At 42.4% G+C, this 19,156-nt stretch overlaps 1 protein-coding gene across 2 annotated transcripts in view; it reads left to right on the forward strand.

Annotated features, from left to right (window-relative positions):
* LOC130198165 (receptor-type tyrosine-protein phosphatase mu-like) overlaps positions 1 to 19,156 on the forward strand; it is a 143,340-nt gene that overhangs the window by 54,654 nt on the left and 69,530 nt on the right. For both annotated transcript variants that reach the window (XM_056421281.1, XM_056421282.1), the window contains exons 5-7: positions 776 to 891; positions 2,414 to 2,588; positions 8,985 to 9,278. In XM_056421281.1, coding sequence (XP_056277256.1) covers positions 776 to 891; positions 2,414 to 2,588; positions 8,985 to 9,278 — 585 coding nt within the window. The remainder of the gene's footprint in view (positions 1 to 775; positions 892 to 2,413; positions 2,589 to 8,984; positions 9,279 to 19,156) is intronic.

Below are 19,156 nucleotides of genomic sequence, written 5' to 3' on the forward strand. Positions count from 1 at the left end.
TTAAGACATTAGAGATGAGAAAAATAGATTTGTCTTTTTTGGCACTGGATGGATTGATGGGACAACATTATAAAGAAAGTGTGGTGTAGTTCAAAGACGAGGTTATAAAATATTAAGTAGAAGTGAAAGTCTTGATGATGAAAGTGATAGAATTAGCTTTTGCCAAGTCTTTAGAGATTTGATTATGTTTCGAATCAAGGTCGCTCGTCTGAATTGCCCTATTTTTCTATGCAGAATCGCGGTACCAATCAAAACTGTTCTACATAAGTTACTTTCTGTGGACGATCCCAGTCTTTGTGCACCCTGGTAATGAGCACAGTTGGAGAGGAGAATAATTTTTTAGGGAAAAATCCCCTCAATCAATGAAAAGATGCAGTTAGGAAACAGCAGGAACTGGGTGCGAGATCAGCCTCTGGTGTCTCATTTCAAGGATATGGTCGGGATGTTCCTCACAAAGCGATATCGGCCTCTGGCGCTGAGGGGTATCGGATAGTGAAATAAAGAGCACTCTCCATTCAAGCCTATTTCTCTCTGTTCTTCAATTTTGCAAGCAGATCTTGGCATGAGAGTATCAAAGTGGAAACTGTGAAATCTGTGGACACAGGATCGTAGATCTTAATGCAGCCGTTGAGCTGCTGCTCTCTCACCCAGTTCTGGTGATTCATTCTCATTAAGTACAGATCCTTTTTAGTGACGTGGTACACTGCACCTCCACATGTCCTCTTATATCACTTTTCCGCAGCTATCTGATAGATATTTGCATTTGTTTTGATAGTGAACACACCTCACTTCCTGACTATAAAGGGGGTGGAGGTCAACGCTGGGCAGACGGCATCTTTTCACTGCACCGTCAATGGGCGCAAAAGGGACAATTTCCGCCTCTGGCTTCAGGTGAGATACGTTTTTCTTCCTTTACTTGCACTCGAGATTAAAGCCTAGATCAGTGTGTGGAATCTGTGTTAGAAGTGTGCCCTCTGGAAATGAATGTGTCTTACTGAACAGTCTGAATATGTAATCTTCTGATCAGCAGTACTACTGTTTTCTAAGAAGGCTGCAGGCATTTTTAAATGTGGAAATTAGAAATGTAGCATTTGGCATTTAATGATAATGATAATAGAGAAAATCAGCATCTGGTTTAAGGGGATAACTGTGCTTTTCATGATGGTTACCAAATCAACACTTTATACAAGTAAAATCAGGCCGGAGGGTAAACATCAACCAAACAAAGTAAAATACACCATTACAAAATATATAGAATTGGTAATGAATCAACATTACAGAGCAACCCATAATAATGTAGACACTGTTACTGTTGTGCTTCTTTAAAGGCTCAAAATGGCTCAGGGGAGAGCTTGGTTAAAAAAAGAGCGAAGACAAGACTACTTTGTTATTTGAAACATGTTCAACCCCAAATTGCATAGGGCCAAATGGGAGCTGTTCCACCACAGCCATTTTCCTGATTAGCGAGCAGATGCCCACTTTAATTGACAGTTGACCTCGAACAGTTTCGTAGTTCAACCACAGCTTTAAATGAGAAATTATGTGATGAAACAACTAAGTGAAGAAGTGATATCATAGGGGATGGAGGGACGTTAAATAATATAAATATACATCAAACTTTCTCATTTCAAAATACATCAAATATAAATTGGTTTCAGGAAATATAAGTAGTTTAGTGTATAGCATTTGAAAATCCCATCTCAGACGCTCACACATCGCATTGTGCGCTTGTGTTTGAGAGTTCACCTGCTCACCAGAGTCCTCTGTGTCTGGGATGCAGGGTGTTACAGGGGGTTCAGATTGTTGCAGTATGGTCTTAACCTATATATACACGTGGGCTCTGTGGGTACTGTGTACTATATCCGGCACAACTGAGCTGCTCAGCAGTCTTCAATTGACCTTGTTCTGAGCAGCGAAGGTAGTGCATCTGGCAGACCTAACCCTGCCGGCTCTGCTGCTAAGCACACTGTCACACATGTGATCAGTGGGAGCATGACGCCGGGTAAAGGTCCTCTGCCAGGTACTCCATCATTTTAACAAACACGTCCTCATTAGCACAGGAGCTGGAAAACAAACATTAACTGAAGTCCCCCGATGACAGTAATGAAGAAATATTTCTAATGAACAAATGTCCCCCATCTGCCTGCTGTGAGGGGTGACAGCTGGGGAGGGCCCACTGTGTGTGTTTGTGTGCGTGCGTGCGTGTGTGTGTATGTGTGTGCATTTCTCCGTGATAAATGTATTCCGACCATCAGCCACCGATGGGAATGGTAGGACACAAACAAAAGTACCCCAGAACAGACAACAAGTACGTTCAACCAGAGTTTCTGAAACACACAAGGTCAGGTCACTTTGCTTATTAAACCTTTCCATTTTGGAGGCTTACTTGTGTGTTTGTCATTGTTCCAAACAGGGCATCGGTGGACGGGAGGCCCCGATGAAATCTACTAAACCTTGGAACAACCGGCGCTTCATAGGCACTTTCGATGTGGAGAACACAACCAAGGGCGACTCGGGCCGCTACCGCTGCATCGTCCACTCAGACAAAGGGGTTGGAGTGTCCAATTACGGAGAACTAACCATAAAACGTGAGTATTGGTCCCACAGCAGATAGAAACACAAACGCACACATGACCTTTGTGCACAGCAAAGTCAACAGGAGAAAAAACAGGAAATGCTGCTGTGGTTGTTGTTTGTATAAAATGTCCTCTATGGCGATACTAAAAATACTAGCTTTTTATGTTCCGAGGACTTTGATACTTTCCCTGTAAAGGCTGCCCTTGTCTGAGCACAACTCCACCTTAAAAGATCACAAAGGGTTTACAGTAACCTCACTGATATTTCACTCCTGCAGTCATTTGATATGAATTTATGGAGTCGTCTGAAACTAAATCCGGCAAGGCCTCACTTTCCTGCAGCCCTATAGCCGGTAATGGCCTTCTATATTTCTTCACCTCAATTTTCTCCCTGTGCTCTCAATTGAATTTACTGCCCCGTATTTTTTTCTACTTTCTTTCTTTCTTTTTTTTTGTCTCCGAGCTTTATGTGATTGATAGGTTTAATCCTGGCTGTCCAGATCGAGGTCTGTCAATCATGCGAGAATGGCCTGGCCCAGACACAGCGGAGTGAAGAGGGAGATAAAGTCTCTCTGCCCGAGTGTATCAGTGGGTTTCAGTGGCGTACTCAAAGAAAATTTACTGACACACTGGAGGCACTCAAAACCAGACTCGTGCATTAATTCAGCAACAGAATCACTTGCACAACCTCCTACTTACACATCCCCGCTCAGCGACAGTATTTTTGCTGATCGCCGCCTTCAGTGTGACGACATATATTTCCACAGAAGACAAACCAGTTAAGTGTAAAGTGCCTCTGCCATAAATATTTAAAATAATTTTCTAGATTTAGGCAGTTATCAGATTTGTTGAATGCATCGCGCTTTAAATTCTGCAGAGATTTCCCACCTCGATGACTCGACATAAGCCAACCCGTTGCAGGAAGAAAAGAGGCGTTTTCACGGTTATGAGTGTCACGCATAAAAATAGGCTGATATCTCCTATTATCGTACCAGTCATAAAACAAGTGCTTAACCCTCCGAGTCGTAAATCCTCCTCAAATGTGTATTCACCGCTTCCGTGACTCGTTTTTGGAGGAGTGACCACGGAGCGATATTGTGGATTATGAGCCCTCGACAGTCGCACAGCGGCCCGCTCTCCCTCCTCCACTCATTACCATACACTGCCTTTTCTTTTTTTCCCTTCAACATGAGGAGAGTGAATGCTTGATTATCCCAGATAATCACTTCTGCCTTTCATGCCAGTATTCAGTCAGATTTATGCGCCTATGTGGAAAGCGCTCTGCATGTATTTCCAGAGCGCCGTACCAATTGGGCCGGTGCAGCCCCACCCAACCCCCTCCTTGTGATGGACTCTCCTGTAGTGCAGCCAGTGGTCCTGAAAGGGGGATAATTACTCCCTGTCCAAGTGCTGGCTGCTTTCTTGGCCTGGTTAGAATCACCTGGAGCCCGCATCGTGCTCGCTGTGCTCCAACATAGTATTCTGGGCCATGCTACCGACTCAATGCGGCCGTGTCAGCACTAATGAGAAAAGCCACCAAAAATCGAAGGCCAACCAGGCAAGCTCGTCATTTTCTTGTGGCCGCCTCTTCTCCAGAGCAGATCAATTCTTTACCCTCAGCCGCGCAATTAGGAGAGCCCACGACGTAATGAGGACCTCTTGCATCTTAGCAGGAGAGGCTCAGTGGATGTCACGGGCAAATGAAAGAAGGATTTAAAAAGAGTCTAACAACAGAGCAGCAGCTCTTATTATTGCTCTCTGTGCGTGGAATGACAAATGGATGGCAAGGTCTGTGTGTGTGTGTCTGTTTGTGTTTGTGTGTGTGTGTATGTGTGTGTTTGTGTGTCTTGAATTGTACAAAGTATGAAGGTACCATTTCTGAAGGTCTTGTATTAATTCATGAAAATTCAATTACAGTTTTGCGCACAAAACAAGCTACAGTTGGATAACTTTGGGTCATATTTCCTCAAACTGTCACTTTATCCTGACAGTAGTGCTGGAGGCAGTAGTACTTTGACTCCTTTTAGTGCTCAAATTAGATTATGCCACACTATTGCCTATTTCTTGCCTATTTTTAGCTGTAAAATATGTTTGTTTTACTGCGGCGTTGTTTGGTTTTGGCTTGAATGTTTTTAACATGGCGGCTGGGTCAAAAACGATCTTATTTTACGGCCAAACAATAACACTAAAATATGTTTCTGAAAATATTTATATATTTATATTTATTTGATCAACACTGTCTAGTTTGATAATTTGTTTGGAGTTAATGAGCTCCACAAGCAGTGTCATGCGCAAGAGACTCATCAGCTCTGACAATTATTTTTATTAAAACTACCAACTTTGGCATTAATCATTATCGTCATTCATCAAGCAAAACGTTTCATTGGTTCCAGCTTTTCAAATGTGAGGATTTGCTTTTCTCCTCTCTGTCGCATTATTGTAAAGTAAAAAGATATTTCGGTTTAATACTTTTGGTTCAACAAAACAAACATCCTCAAGTCACCACCTTTTGATTTCTGTCATCATTTTAGTTTAGAGAAATAAACCATTGCAGCCGTCGTATGTTCGTATGTCTCTTGGTTTTTTTCAATTCAGTTTATTTGCTTCCATGCGCATTGCCGATGCGCCAGTTTTCCATTACATGTGCACGAGCGTGCATTTGTGTGATTGCGTTCTGGCAGCCAGGTGCTGCCGTGCAGACGAGGACGCAGCTGCTTCCAGGCCGTTCGCCTCTCTGGTCAACATCATGACAACAGCTGCTCGCTGACCCTTGCGTAGGGGCCGCCACTGCCATCTGCACGCTGTCACCCATCTCAGGCCAGCAGGGCTCTCGGTTCGGAGCCCTTTCCAGAGCCCCACGGCTGCGAAGCCGCCTTGTGAGGCTTAAGCAGTGGGAATTTAGTTGTTAATATCCTAAAGTGTTCCAACACTTGAGTATATTTCACACCGATAATCCCTTATTTTCAGTGCGTCTGTGATGGCTGTTGAACAGAGGATTACTGCACCTACAGGAATTATTTTATCACTGTAAGCTGCCGGTATTTTTTGTGAAGAAGTGACATTCCAAAGTTAAATGAAATGCGTGTTGCTTTAATACATCATGATGCTTAGTGGTCTTGTTATGTAAATGGTCTCCTTTGAATGGCAGCAGTGCATAAAAAGCACGTTCCCTCTGGAAAAGGAGTGATTGAATGAGTGATAACTTTAATATGGTTATCCCACAGACGGTAACTGGTGTCACAGGTACTGTCCAGTCAAACATGATTTCATAGAAAAAAACTAAGAAAAAAATACATAAATAACAATAATTGGAAATAAATAAAGCAATTGGGAACAGATCGGGTAGGGCGACAGATCGATACACGCAAAAGAGACGTCTACAAGTCCGGAGAGGAGATTCTAATTAATGGAGTTTTGCCTTGTTATATATGGACACAAATGACTTGGAGACTGAACCTACCAATAAAAGGAGGAAAAAGAAGGAACAAGCTGTTGTGGTCTGAGTGGTATTCCAGTTTAAAATCTGTGTAGACAAATCTATTCCTCTCAAGTAGGAAATTGAAAAAAAATCCAAAAGACGGTAGTTAACTTGACATGTACTAAAACAAGACAATGTAGATAAAACCAGATAATCATAAGATACACTATTAGAGCTTTGGTGGAGGTTAGTTGGTGGATTTGTGTGTTAAATTGATGAGTTTCTCACAATGTGAATCAGTCACTTCTGAGTCAGCAGCTTGACACTTTTTCATTTGTTGGATCACAAGGTGTCATAGAATGAGTGTGTTGGCAAATGTGTCAATAGAATCTGGTAACAACCGACATGACACTTGCCTTTTTATTGAGAAAGGATCGTGATATTTCTCAGTTGTACTTAGTTGTACTTTTACTTTAGTTATTTAATAAATAAAGATGTTTATTAAGCAATTGACATCTGGTCTTATAATCATACATGTAATCTCCATGAAAACCTGAGGACTCTGTTCTCTGGAACCAACATTGGGAAACCCCATGTTTTAAATTATGATGAATACCAAACACCATAATCACACTTGCATTTTTACATTACATTACATCACATGACATATCATTTAGCAGACACTTTTATCCAAAGCGACTTACAATAAGGGCCTTCAGCCATGAGTACAAACTCAGAACAACAAGAATCAAGAAAGTAGCATTTCTTCAAGAAAGCCAAACTACAAAAATTCCAAAAGTAATAGCATAAGTAAGTGTTATTCAAGTGCCACTGAAGTGCTAATCAGTTTTTATTCAAGATATAGTTAGAAAAGATGTGTTTTTAGTTAGTTTAATACTCCATTGTACTATAAGAGATGCTGAAGCCTGTGCTTGTTTAAATTAATCTGAGCATATTGCCACTTAACTAATTCAAACCCCTTTCAAGACATAACAGACCATAAAATAGCATGAAAACGAGCCTCTGGCTGAGGTCAGACTCCGGATCACCTCATTGTGTTCGTCTGCTATTGACACCCAGACGGGTGCCATGTGTGCACATCCAGAAGAAAGAGAAGACCTTCTGGATGAGCTGGTTCGCTTTAGGTGATGTTTGACAGCAACATTGTTCAGAGCTTAGATGAGTGTGAATTTAGGGACCTGAGACTTAGGTCACTGTCGGGTAACCATCTGCTAAAGGAGAGCCTCCATTGCTCTGAAGGACACCTCGGCCCTAATGTGCTTGGAGACTTGTCCCTCTCCATGACATCTCCATGAGAAGCAGCCAGATGACTAATGGCGTTATTCTGGTCCACATGTGCGTGCTCATTCGAGCCGCTCACCCTGGCCTCTGGAACGTGTCACTCTTGTAGTACGTGACAAGGGTAGATTCCTAAGCAGTGCCTCGGCTGTGAGTCACAGCTCTTTGTTGACCGGCTGGTTTTTGGTTGCACCAGGAGACATCGTGAGATGGTCAACGTGTCCCTATTTTAAAGAGAACACGGAACAAGCATTTTGTAAAATGTGACTTTAAAAAGTGAGGATAAAAGTATAAAGCTATGTTTCTAGATGTTAGAAGTTTTCTAACCTGGTTTTATAAGAATACAATCCTGCAAATATCCCACATTCCAGAAAAAAAAATGACATTTCGAAAAAGCTCATTATAACCAGAAAATAGAATAAGGTTAAGCAGGGTTAGACAAAGAGAAAAGGCCATCTTTACGGTTGTCATTGAACACCACATTGGTCAGAAAGATATAAACTCATATTTTTTTACTTTAAATTATATTTCTGACACTTGGAAGGTTCTAATGGACCAGAAATTTTCCCATTTCCAATATGTATTCTGGTTTAAAACGTTACCTTCATGAAATAATTGCTGTTTAGAGTCTGTGGTGATGGTTCTCTTGTTATATTGATCGAAGACTACAGTTTCCTGTTATTTAGAAAATAACATCATTTGTTGTAATTGTGAACCTTTTAATGATTTTTTTTTTGAAGGTCTCTATCTTTACATAGTTAGTCTAGTTGACACAAAGGCAGCAACATGGAGGGAAAAACACTTTAAACCGTTTGAAATGCAAGTAATGCAAGTATGCAAGTAAGTATTAGTTTGTTCGGCAAAACAGTATATACATCTCAGATTGTTGCTCTTTGTCTCCTCTTGCTTTGCACTTTTGAACATCAAGAATTAAATGTCCCCACATTTACTCAAGGACTAATTATACTCAACTGTGGGAAACATTGTTCTTTATAGTGCACTGCATTCATTTGACGGTTGAATTGTGTTGTCAAAGTACGACAACAGAGTTAACACAGACACAAAATGCGTTGTACGGTAAGGATGTTTCCATGGAGGAAACCGCTGTGGGGAAAAAGCTGCTCCTCAACCTGTTAGTCCGGGGTTTATAGTCCTGAATCTTCTTCCTGATGGCAGTGGAACAAACAGAGAGGGTTTCTCATCAATGATTTTTAGTTTTTAATAGAATAAGTTGAGTTCTTCCTCAGACCACAGAAATGGCAACTATAGTAGCTCTTAATTAACAGAGGGTTTTCCACGAGTGCTCTGAATTTAATCAATGTATTGATCAAAAGGTGCAACATTGGATGAGGTTTGGATGCTTTAGTCAATGCTCTTCTCATGACGAGATTCACCACCAAGATTGAACTATTGATTGTTGCGTGGCTCTTCTTGAATACCTTGATAATTAGAAAACATCAAAGTTCTTCATGTGCTTCACAAGGATTTGGATGAGGTTGATTGTTTGAAAGAAGAGATTGATTTTCAGCATCTTGTTACAAGCATTTCTCAACGGTTGTGGTGTGGGGATGCCGGCGCTTTCTACACAATTAAAAAAGAATAATTGTTTTTTTGTGTTGTCAAGGCTTTTCCAGCATTTCACCGTTATGTAATTTCTATTAACGTCAATCTAAATGTTTTGGTTTCCACAGAGCCTCCGGTTCCGATCGCACCACCCCAGCTGACTGCTGTTGGTGCCACGTACCTTTGGATCCAGCTGAACGCCAACTCCATCAACGGGGACGGCCCGATCATCGACCGGGAGGTGGAGTACCGCACCGTGTCCGGCACAATGTACGACCTGCAGCCTGTGGACAAGACCACGCACAAGATCGGCCACCTGGATCCAGACACGGAGTACGAGATCAGTGTTCTACTGACCAGACCTCTGGAGGGAGGCACCGGAGCCCCCGGACCGCCACTGAGGGCCAGGACCAGATGTGCTGGTAAGGCCAAACAAACTATTACAGAGCGCCACTGGGATTTTAGAGAAATTATACACTATGTTGTATCACAATGTCACATAAACAGGCCTGAAATGCGGTTAACCCTTCGCTGCCCAACGCAGATGGGCCATTTATAAAGTAGCAGCGGCAGCTCTGACGAGGGGCCGACAACGACCCGGCTCTGTTCCGTTTCAGTTTTTCTTTATTTTCAGGCTGGTTTTGTGGATCTCAAGCTCGTCATGTTTAAATGTAGTGATCCTCGTGAACTAGATAGAAACCTTCATGCAGTTCATCAATTTATTTTCAAAGTTGAAATATGCTGCAAGGTGCATTTGTGTCTTTCTAAGTTGAACCTACAATTCTTGATGTTTTGAAAGCATCGTTATCTAAAGTTCGAAGGTTTAGTCCGGCTATATTTGATGTTGTATGTACAGAGCGACATGCAGGGATTGTAGAGGAAGATTGTATTTGAGGAATATAAAATCTCGAAGGACAGATCAACAATTCAAAGATTCCAAGATGAATCCATGTGGCAAAGGTTGCGATGTACCATGGCATACACATGAAGGTAAAAAATGAATTTGTTAACATACACAACATAGTCATACTAAGCTGTTTACATATCTAATGAAAATTCATTTCCCACTAATATTCCCCTTCACATGCAGCCGTGCATACTCTGATTAACGTTGAACACCTCATAAGCAGGATGCAGGATATCCAAACAGAATATGCTGTGAGAAAATTCTTAATATTGTCATATATTCTGAACAATGGTGTTATTGTAAACGTTGCCAATGACGTTCTACAGTCTCTACAGTATGTTTGAGCTAGATTAACTTAAAAAACCTAGACTGAAAACACAACAGTCTTACGAATCTATATGTAGTATCACTGTCAATTCGCAATTAACTTGAAGTAACTACCTCTTTATAAGCCAAATATGAGCTGGTGTTGTATTATTGGATGAAATGTGTAGTGCATATAAGTCTATTTTGTGGTTCTACCTTCATCCTTTCTACCTTCATCCAGTGGGAAACAACCAATCACAGGGGCTGTATCCCTCTAGCTTGAACACAAATGACTCGTGAATCACACATCAAATGTGATGCCTCTATCTCGATCTATAACAAAAATATTTGTGAAACTGAAAAACACGAGGTTCAATGTCACTGTCAGCTCAATGCACAGTTCCACACAAAGACTCTGTGACGCAACTGAAAAATAGTGAATAAAATAGAGAAAGAGATACTGGAATATGTAACAATTCTGGGGAAGAGTGTTCAAAGCAGTTCATTCATCCAGTAGTTTTTAATTATTACGTTATCATTATTGCCTTAGGTTTGTTGTATTTGAGTTAGAAACATCCCCAATTTACTTTTACAAACAAAACATTTCAAAAATATTTCTATTTTTTCAAATCACGAGCAGCATACAATACATAAATCGCCATCATGGCTCCATTGTTGGTCGAGCTCCATTATGTTTCCTCTAAAGCTTCACTGCAATTGAAGCAAATACAATTGCCCAACATATATCATAGCCATTTTTCTTCAGTAATTACACACGGACGTAACTTTTCTCTTTTCAAAGTAATGTATTCGATCTGAGCTCCTGGAAGTATAAGAAATGTGCACACTTTTTAAGCATTACATTTAACAGAAAAACTGATAACACCAATGATCCAGTGAATAATAGCAAGTTTAGATAAACTCTTAACTTCCGTTGCTCTTATGAACAGCTGTGTGGCACCATAAACGACATGAGGGCTGGCTCCAGACATCGAGCTGAACACTGCTCTGCCACATGGTTCACTTCATAACTTCTTATTTATTCAGTGTGATTCTTACTCTGAAGTCCTTGCACGCTTCCTATTGATCAACAACACAGATTGATATCATGTGGGACGTAGAGTGGCACCTTAACATTGGGTCATCCCATTGCTGTTGAACTACGGGCATTCAAACTCAAACATGTACATAAAGGCTTTAAGAATTCCTGATGATATTGCACAAATTGCCCTTCTCACCACATTAACCAGCTAAATTCCCGTGCTAAGATGCCAACTCAGGGTAACAAAACCAACCTAGCCTCAGCATTTTCTCAGGCTAATGCTGTTTGATGTCCAGAGAAATGCTGATAACAAATTTGATTTTTCTCTCCCTCCTTGCCCATTGTGTAACCCCGTCTCCCGACTGTGAAGGTCATGAGCTTATTCATTTTAGTCCGGCTGATAGGGATGAATGGCCCTACCTGTGCAGCCTTCTGAGCCGGGCCCAGCTACTGGGGTCCTGCCCCCTTGGCCACCCTGCCGGTCACAGTCTGGGAGATTGATGGCCCCGCTTCCTGAAGTGTGTTGGAGGAAGCAGCTCTTGATCTTGTCCGGCACTCTGCTGGTCTTTCCCACTGACAGGCCGGGCCTCAGCAGAGCTCCTAATTGAACGGTTAAGACTCACAGGGCTGTGTGATACATCACCGTTGATACAGGCTGGCCCGGAGACTCGCTCCCCTCTCCCGGCACCGCTGCTAATGAAAATCTGCGGCCACTTTAGAGCACGCTCTCTCCCCCAATAATTATTCATAGCCATGCCTTGGTCATTTTGCAAACTGAGCAATGTTTCTGATGACAAAGGATGTTTTAATTCAATCTTCTGGACAAAAGGGAATGTATAATGCATGACGCCACCATTTCCATTCAGAAGCAGGAGGGAGAAAAGGGGGCTTCTCTGAAAAGTTTTCTCTCCAATGAACCCCTTCCGTTGCTTTCGTCGTGAACATTAAAAGCATTTCCTATCCAAGGCTCTCTTTTGCCCAAGGGGGTTATTTGTGGTTTTGCAGAATGATTCAAAGAACATTTTGCTTTTGCTTATCCGTGTGCCTTTCGTCCGTTAATGTTGAATTTCACAGCTTGTTAACATTTGTTATTTGCCTCATTTCCTCCCAGCCAAAATGACTCGGCAAACATTGTTAAGCTAAAAGAGAAAAAAGCATTTGGTAACTGCACTCCTCCATCTGAAATATGTACCTGTGTGAAGTTGTTTACCACTTCAGAGTTCTCCACGCTCGGTAAGTGCTACTTGAAGGAAGACACTGTTTTATCAGGTGGTGCCCTAGGATCACAGCAGGGTGCCCCGCATTTCAGCAACACTATTGAGAAACAATCTCATACGAAGAAACCACTTCCAGGCTTTACTAGGAAGTCAGACGAGCACGCCTTAAACACCGACTCCTCTGCAGTCTGAGTTGTTCTTCTGGTTGTGGGTGAAAAAGTGTTCCCATTGTAAGAATAGGTCACGAGCAGATTTTAAGCGAGGATTCACGCCACTTTGAGAAGCTAACATTTGGGACTTTTTTCTTTCCCCAAATTTCTGCATTCAACCCACATGTGCTTCTAAGTCAATTACCGTTGATACTTTTAAGATTTTATTTATTTTGTAAGCCGTAATATCTTTCTAATACCGCACATTTCATACCATTTCACATGGAAGAAGAACAGTCCCATGTCCCTCCTCTCTGCCCTTTGGCCTTTGCGGTCCCCCTGGCTCCCGTGCTTTAAAAATGGCAGTACATGAAGTCTATGCTGGATCCAAACACCTGCTCAGACTTCAGCCTCTGCCAAGTCCACATCTATAAGTTATCTCCATCTGCGCTCCGGCACCACGTGGGAGTGGTCTCATCTGTGTGTTTTAACTTTGCCATTCTGTTGCACTGAAGGCTATTAGACACAAGGGAATGAGTGTTAATTAGGGATCAGCTCTCGCTTTAATGCTCATTCTTAACAGTGGAGAGTAGGGAGGAGCTGCGCAATTATGTTCACCCATACCAAGGTTGGTTATTTACTTCTAGCCGTTAAAAAGACCGGGATCTGCTGTAAAGCAAATAAAAATGATGCCAGTGTCTAGAAAAATTTAAAAAGGTTGCGGTAGTAGAATTATTTTATTTAGCCAATTGCAATCATTTGTCTGTGACATCGGTGCTGGGACAAACTTGACAGAGAAGTGCGAATGTTATGTAGATTCTCCAGCCTTCCTATTCTGAAAAAAAAATCCTGTACATATTTACATGTATTCAGAAAATCATGTGAATTCCCACCATTAATATTACATTTTAGACTGTATACTAAGTCTATTGAGGTGTTTCACGATGATGTGTTTCTTATAGTTTTAGCAAGCGAATCACATTTTTAGTCGAGTATATCTTTTTTAAATACACCTATGCATTTAGAATTGTCTTAAGCAACAAGAGTTGATGTGTCTGTGAAACATAGACATCATTTACAATTAGCTCTATGTTGTATGTGCATTAAAAGCTTTATGGAAAATGTTCAAGCTGAGAGAAACATGTCTCTACAATGCTAAAATGACTCGCTTACCAAAAACTCCACATTTTTAACATTTTACTTAGTTGTATCCTGTCCTGTGAGGACAAGGATATTCTCTTTCTGAGAGAGTATTTTGTGACTAATCAAAACTAGTTTTCATGGAATTAACTAAATGTTCTACCCACAGGACTTGAACAAATAAATAGAGCAAAAAAACAACCATTTGCAGAGTAAATATATAGATTAGTAATGGTTGCCTGAGCGGAGAATGGAGAATCTCTTCCTCTCTGTGCTTTGCTTATATAGCCAGGCCGGCCGAGCAGGCATTGTGGTGCATGTGAGTCTCTCCATGGTGCCCTACTGGCGAGCGAATGGCCGCCGCTCTGCGCTCATACAGCAGTTACAGCTGATGGCTAGAATGTGTCACTTAGTATAATGCATACCGTTATGGTTTCAACTCGATAAGGTGTGAGCAGTACAATCTTGGTGCAGCGTGCTGTGAGGAAGTTATTCTACATAGAATGAAATACATTACCTACATAATGAATGCGGTCCTGTGCTGAACAATATTATCCATAGAAATCCTGTGAAGAATACCATCAGTATAGACGTTTTTGAATCACACATCCTGTTGTATAAGCATGCTATAATCATATAAACTCTTCAGTTAACACTGTTGATGCCATTTAGTGAACAATCTACCGTTTATTTACCCATTTCCTCCTGTAAACCTTACAAAGTCATTTGTTTAGCTTTTGTTGTCAACAAGTGCAATACACAGTCCACAAAGTAGTTTCCCCCTAATGTATCTTTAAGCTTTCAAGAAATCACGCTTTAGCGGGCTCTGGCAAATTCCCTGGTCACATTTCACGTTTTGAACTGGACAATGTGAAAGGCTGACCTTTCTTTGAGAAAAAGTGGATTGTTTATACCCTTGTGTATATACATCCGGAAACTGCAATAATAAAAGAAGCAGAGGAAGGATGCATCGCTGTCACTAGATGTCCAAGGACAAAGATGTGAGTTGACAACATGTACTGTTTGCAAGAACGCTGTTTAGCTGTAGAGCTGTCGGACTCTATGGTTAGCCTTCTAACCAGGTTACCTCCAGCAGCTTACATTATTTCAAACTTCAACATTTTATGCCTCGCCAGTTTTGTCTCACCAAGGTCAAACATTTGATCAACAATGGAAGAATAATCTGCCAGCTATATCTGCTTTTCCTCCCCCTCTACAGCCTCGTGCATGTCTACAGAACAATCGGCCTCAGTGAGGTTTAAAAAGATGCTTCCTTTCTTTTACGGCTGAGATTGAGTAGATCTATCTTTCCGGGTCTTAAAGGAAAATGTTTGCTAGGTTTGATGAGTCTTATTAACACCATTGTTGCCTCAAGGCATGAATAGAAAACCACTTCACCTATCCATCTCAGATAACATTGGTCTGGTTTGTCACCCACAATAGCTGGCTGTCATATGACATAGGGTTTATATATTGTCGCAAGGCGAATGAAAAGCTTTGGTTTGAGGCCCATTGAATTTGTGTTCTTTTGTCAGACTGAGAAAAACAGGGTAGATTGAGTTTTCGATGTGCAGGAAGGTTATGTGAGGGCGCTCTTTTTTTTATCACAGGCAGTTGGAAATAGAATGGCGAATTGTCTTCGATGATATTAGCTCTGCAAAAGGCAAATTGTATTCTTCTCAAGGACAAGTCTTCAAACTGTTGTTGGAAAGGAGGGAGACGGAAAGCGAGAGAGACTCTGCATTTATAGCCGTTTCATTATTATTATGTCCATCCGTCTATTCCCCAAACAGCGACGAATTGAGACCGATAACAGATGTGCACAAACGATACTCTGGTGACATCCACATAAACGTAGTCTCTTCTGACTCCAGAGCTGCCTCTTCAGCTCCTCACAAACAATTATCATTGAGGTTGTTGGTAACCTCAACTCTTCAGCCTCAAGAGAATGATAAATAGCTGTCGTTTAGCCAGCCTTGGCACGATCTTTTTGTTCTGCTGTTTTTAAATCTGAACTGAAACGCCTCTCAGGGTCTTTAAATGTTTCTATTCCTCGTCTTTAATTATTTATGGTCTATCTGCTGTAATTTTTGTCACAGATTTTCTCCATCCTTTTGCTGAATTATAGATGTCCCATTCCCCTTGCAAGGTGTCCAGGAAGCACTCATTCAGTCTGGTTGTATAACTCCAACTCAAGAACATTTGTATGTCTCCTCCTCAACTAAAGGACAGGAATGGCAGAGAGACTGTGATTTATATCCCGTATTCCCCTACCTCGATAGCTCGATCTTAGATCCCATATATCTCCTAAGTAGGTGGCTCAGAAAACGCAGCAACCATTTTACAAAGTCGAACGCTCCACTTTGATTTACACTCTGGTTAACACCCTGAGTTTAGTGCGACACATGCAGGTTTTTTGCGACAAATGACAATGCCACAGCGGCCATTATGGGAGTGTTTGAAGAATCACCGTGGTAACCTCCCAGTGCTCCCGTGGAGAATGCATGCCCATCTGTAAATGAGGGCTTGTGTTCTTCCTGTGTGTAGACTCTAACCACAGGCGTTTTCACCCGGGAACCTGAACACAAAAGGCGAAGCCTTGACTGACAGTAGAGATGAGTGTGTGGACAAGCGTGTGTGTGTTTAAAGACAGACAGGGGGGGGGGGGGTTGAGGGGGTGACTCCTGCCTGTCACTCTGACCCCAATCACCGCACAGCATATTGGTGAAAACGAAATGAAAGATTGATTTAACCAGTTCCACCTTCGCTGCCTCTGCTCTTCCCATCAACCGGCTGTCCATTTGTTTCCATCCATTTGGTGGGCTCACCTTTTGACCCTGAGCCAGGCTTGCTAGGTTTGTTCTTTTTAATCCTTCTAAATGGTCAGAGATGGAAAAGACTTCCCACTGACAATGTTATACCCTGCTACTTATTTCATTTTTTTTCTTTTTTTGAAATCAAATATTGAATTCGACAAGTGTGAAAGGTCTCCCAATGGCAAGTGCTACCCTGTTGCACTCTGCAGCTCAGTACTTACTTCATCGCCACCCCACTAAAGGCTGCCGTCATGACGCATTAAGTGTAGCACCCCTTTTAGCTTGAGTTGGCTTTTAAACTACTTCACTTTCCCAGTATGATGCAAAACATGATGGGAGTAACCATTATTAATTCATGAAATTACAGATTATATGCAAATATAAAGTTTATACAATATGGATTATCAGAGGAAGCACAGATACATATACTACTGCATGGGATCTGCAGAACCTTCTATCTCCAGGAACACATATTTCTCCGATGTCCAGTGAGGATAAACATACAGGTACCCGTTTAGAGATCAAGAAAGAAGGGCACTCTTTCTATCTTTAGATCTCGTCTCCCAATCATCCCATTCAAATATTTTCTCCGGTCTCAAACATAATGTAGTTGATTGTTGTCTGTCTATCGGAGGGTAATGAGCATAAAGAAACGTGTCTTAGCTAACGTGACTTTCCTTCCCGCAGACTTGACAAAAAGTAAATGTTTAGCAGTTAAAACAACATGACAATAAGGAAGGGAGTGAAGCGAAAGTGACGCGTTGCTTGTGACACGGTTAAGCTTGTTGGCTTTCTTTCGTGCAGCACGCTGTTGGGTCGGTCCTGATCAAAGACGAGAGCCCCCTTGGTTGGACTTGACAGCCTTTTGAGTCTTGTCGTGCATCATCCTCCTGTGCTGGAGAGGTCTCTCTTACTTCCCTCTCAGGTTTTCTGCTCTCCCTTGCTATTCAGTGCAGTGAGAAGGAAGGAGTTCACCCATTCATCTCCACCCCTACAGCTTCAGGGGGTTCATCAGACAAGGTGGCAGCAGGGCCCGACCCAGCGCCGGGGCTCATTCTGTGGTTTCAATTCAATCCAGTACGTTGTAGGCCGTTCCGCCCCTCAACCTCACCCATCATGGCAGTCTCATTCATCATGAGGCCTATAAAGAAGGACTTGATAGAGTGAGGAGTGACCACCAGCATTCAATAAATCCTTGTGATTATCCAAGCCTCCAAGGTGTATGGGCAGAATGTGTGTGTGTAGGTGTGTGTGTATGTGTGTGCGCGCGTGTGGGCGTGTGTCCTGAACAAGTGGACATTTGTCTCTGACTTTGTAATAAGTGTGGAGGGTGATATTACAACACAAGAGGTCCATGTACAGTGCTTTTTAAAGTGCTATCAATTATAACATGTGTACACGTATCAACCCCAAGGCCTGGCTGGCTTTGACCCCCCCGCCCTCTGTCTGAGCTTTCTCTCTCCAATCCCCCCACACATTGACTCCCTCCATTTCTCCTCCTTAACACCCTCCCTCCTCTCTTTCTCTTTCTCTTCCTCTTCCTCCAGAGGATTGCATAGAGAAGCACTCTAGGAGGGTGATGGAGCTTTGATTGTCGGTTATCAAAAGCTATCATTACGGCTCGCTTCTGCGGGATATGAAAATGATTTCCTAAGTGTAAAACCCATGTCATTACCTCAATGGCCTCAGTGCTATCACTGAGATGTAATAGAAAGAGGCAAACAAATGTGCTCGCCTCCAAGCTCAAACAGAACAGAGTGAATAACACACAGCAATGGAGAGATAAATGACGGCAATAGGAGGCCTCAGCATCTAGAATGGAACACTTCACATGAAAACAGCCGTCCGACGAGAATTTAATCTTCGCCGTTGTCATGTTGTTTTGGTACTGTCTACATTGAAACTGTCTACATTGAAGGCACCCGCGTGTGATTAGCCCCGACAGTCTCCATGCCATCCGGTGAGAGTCGATGCGTTTCTCTTCTCCCATTTCCAAACGGCAGCCCGCCCTCCCTCCTCCTCAACCTGAGCGCCGTTTCATCCTGATGAGACGGCGCCCAGGCTCAGGAGCCGCAATGAATTGACTTGTGGTTTCTATTCATTGGAGGAGTAGTCCTTTCTTCCACCCATCCCCCCCCCCCATCCCATCCCAGTTGTGTTTGCTGAGCAGGGAGATGCAAGTGTGTGCCAGCCCAGGCTTTTCTGCTCTTAATCGATGCGGCTCTGATAAAGATCCGGGCTTATGAATGACTCGTGTGCTGCAAAGCCCGAGGAAGATCTGATAGCCCGAGGAAGATTCTTCTGTGCATTTAGCCAGTCAGATGCTGAGGAACCAGATCTGCGCTGCTGTGCACGCGTATGGACACTCACTTTAATCACATAAGACCGTGAGCATGTGAGAAAACACACATTGTCCTCACCCACACATGCACCCGCACACACACTCACACACACACACACACACACACTCACACTTGTCTCCCAGTAAAGTGGCTGTGCTCCGGACATGCCCAATTTGTTTCCTTTCATCCAGGACTAATGTCTCCCTCTACCCAGGGGCTAAGTGTACCATTTGAGGCCCCCTCTAGGACAGACGGCTGCAACATGCGGTTATTTGTTGTTTTTAGTTTCACGTTTTTCGGAAATCATGTTATCACTTCAGCTGTGGTAGCGTGTGTGCAGGGCCCATTCAAATTACCAAGAGGCAATAACGTGCTGATAAT

Source organism: Pseudoliparis swirei, chromosome 8 (genome assembly GCF_029220125.1).
Source record: "Pseudoliparis swirei isolate HS2019 ecotype Mariana Trench chromosome 8, NWPU_hadal_v1, whole genome shotgun sequence".
NCBI lineage: Eukaryota > Metazoa > Chordata > Actinopteri > Perciformes > Liparidae > Pseudoliparis > Pseudoliparis swirei.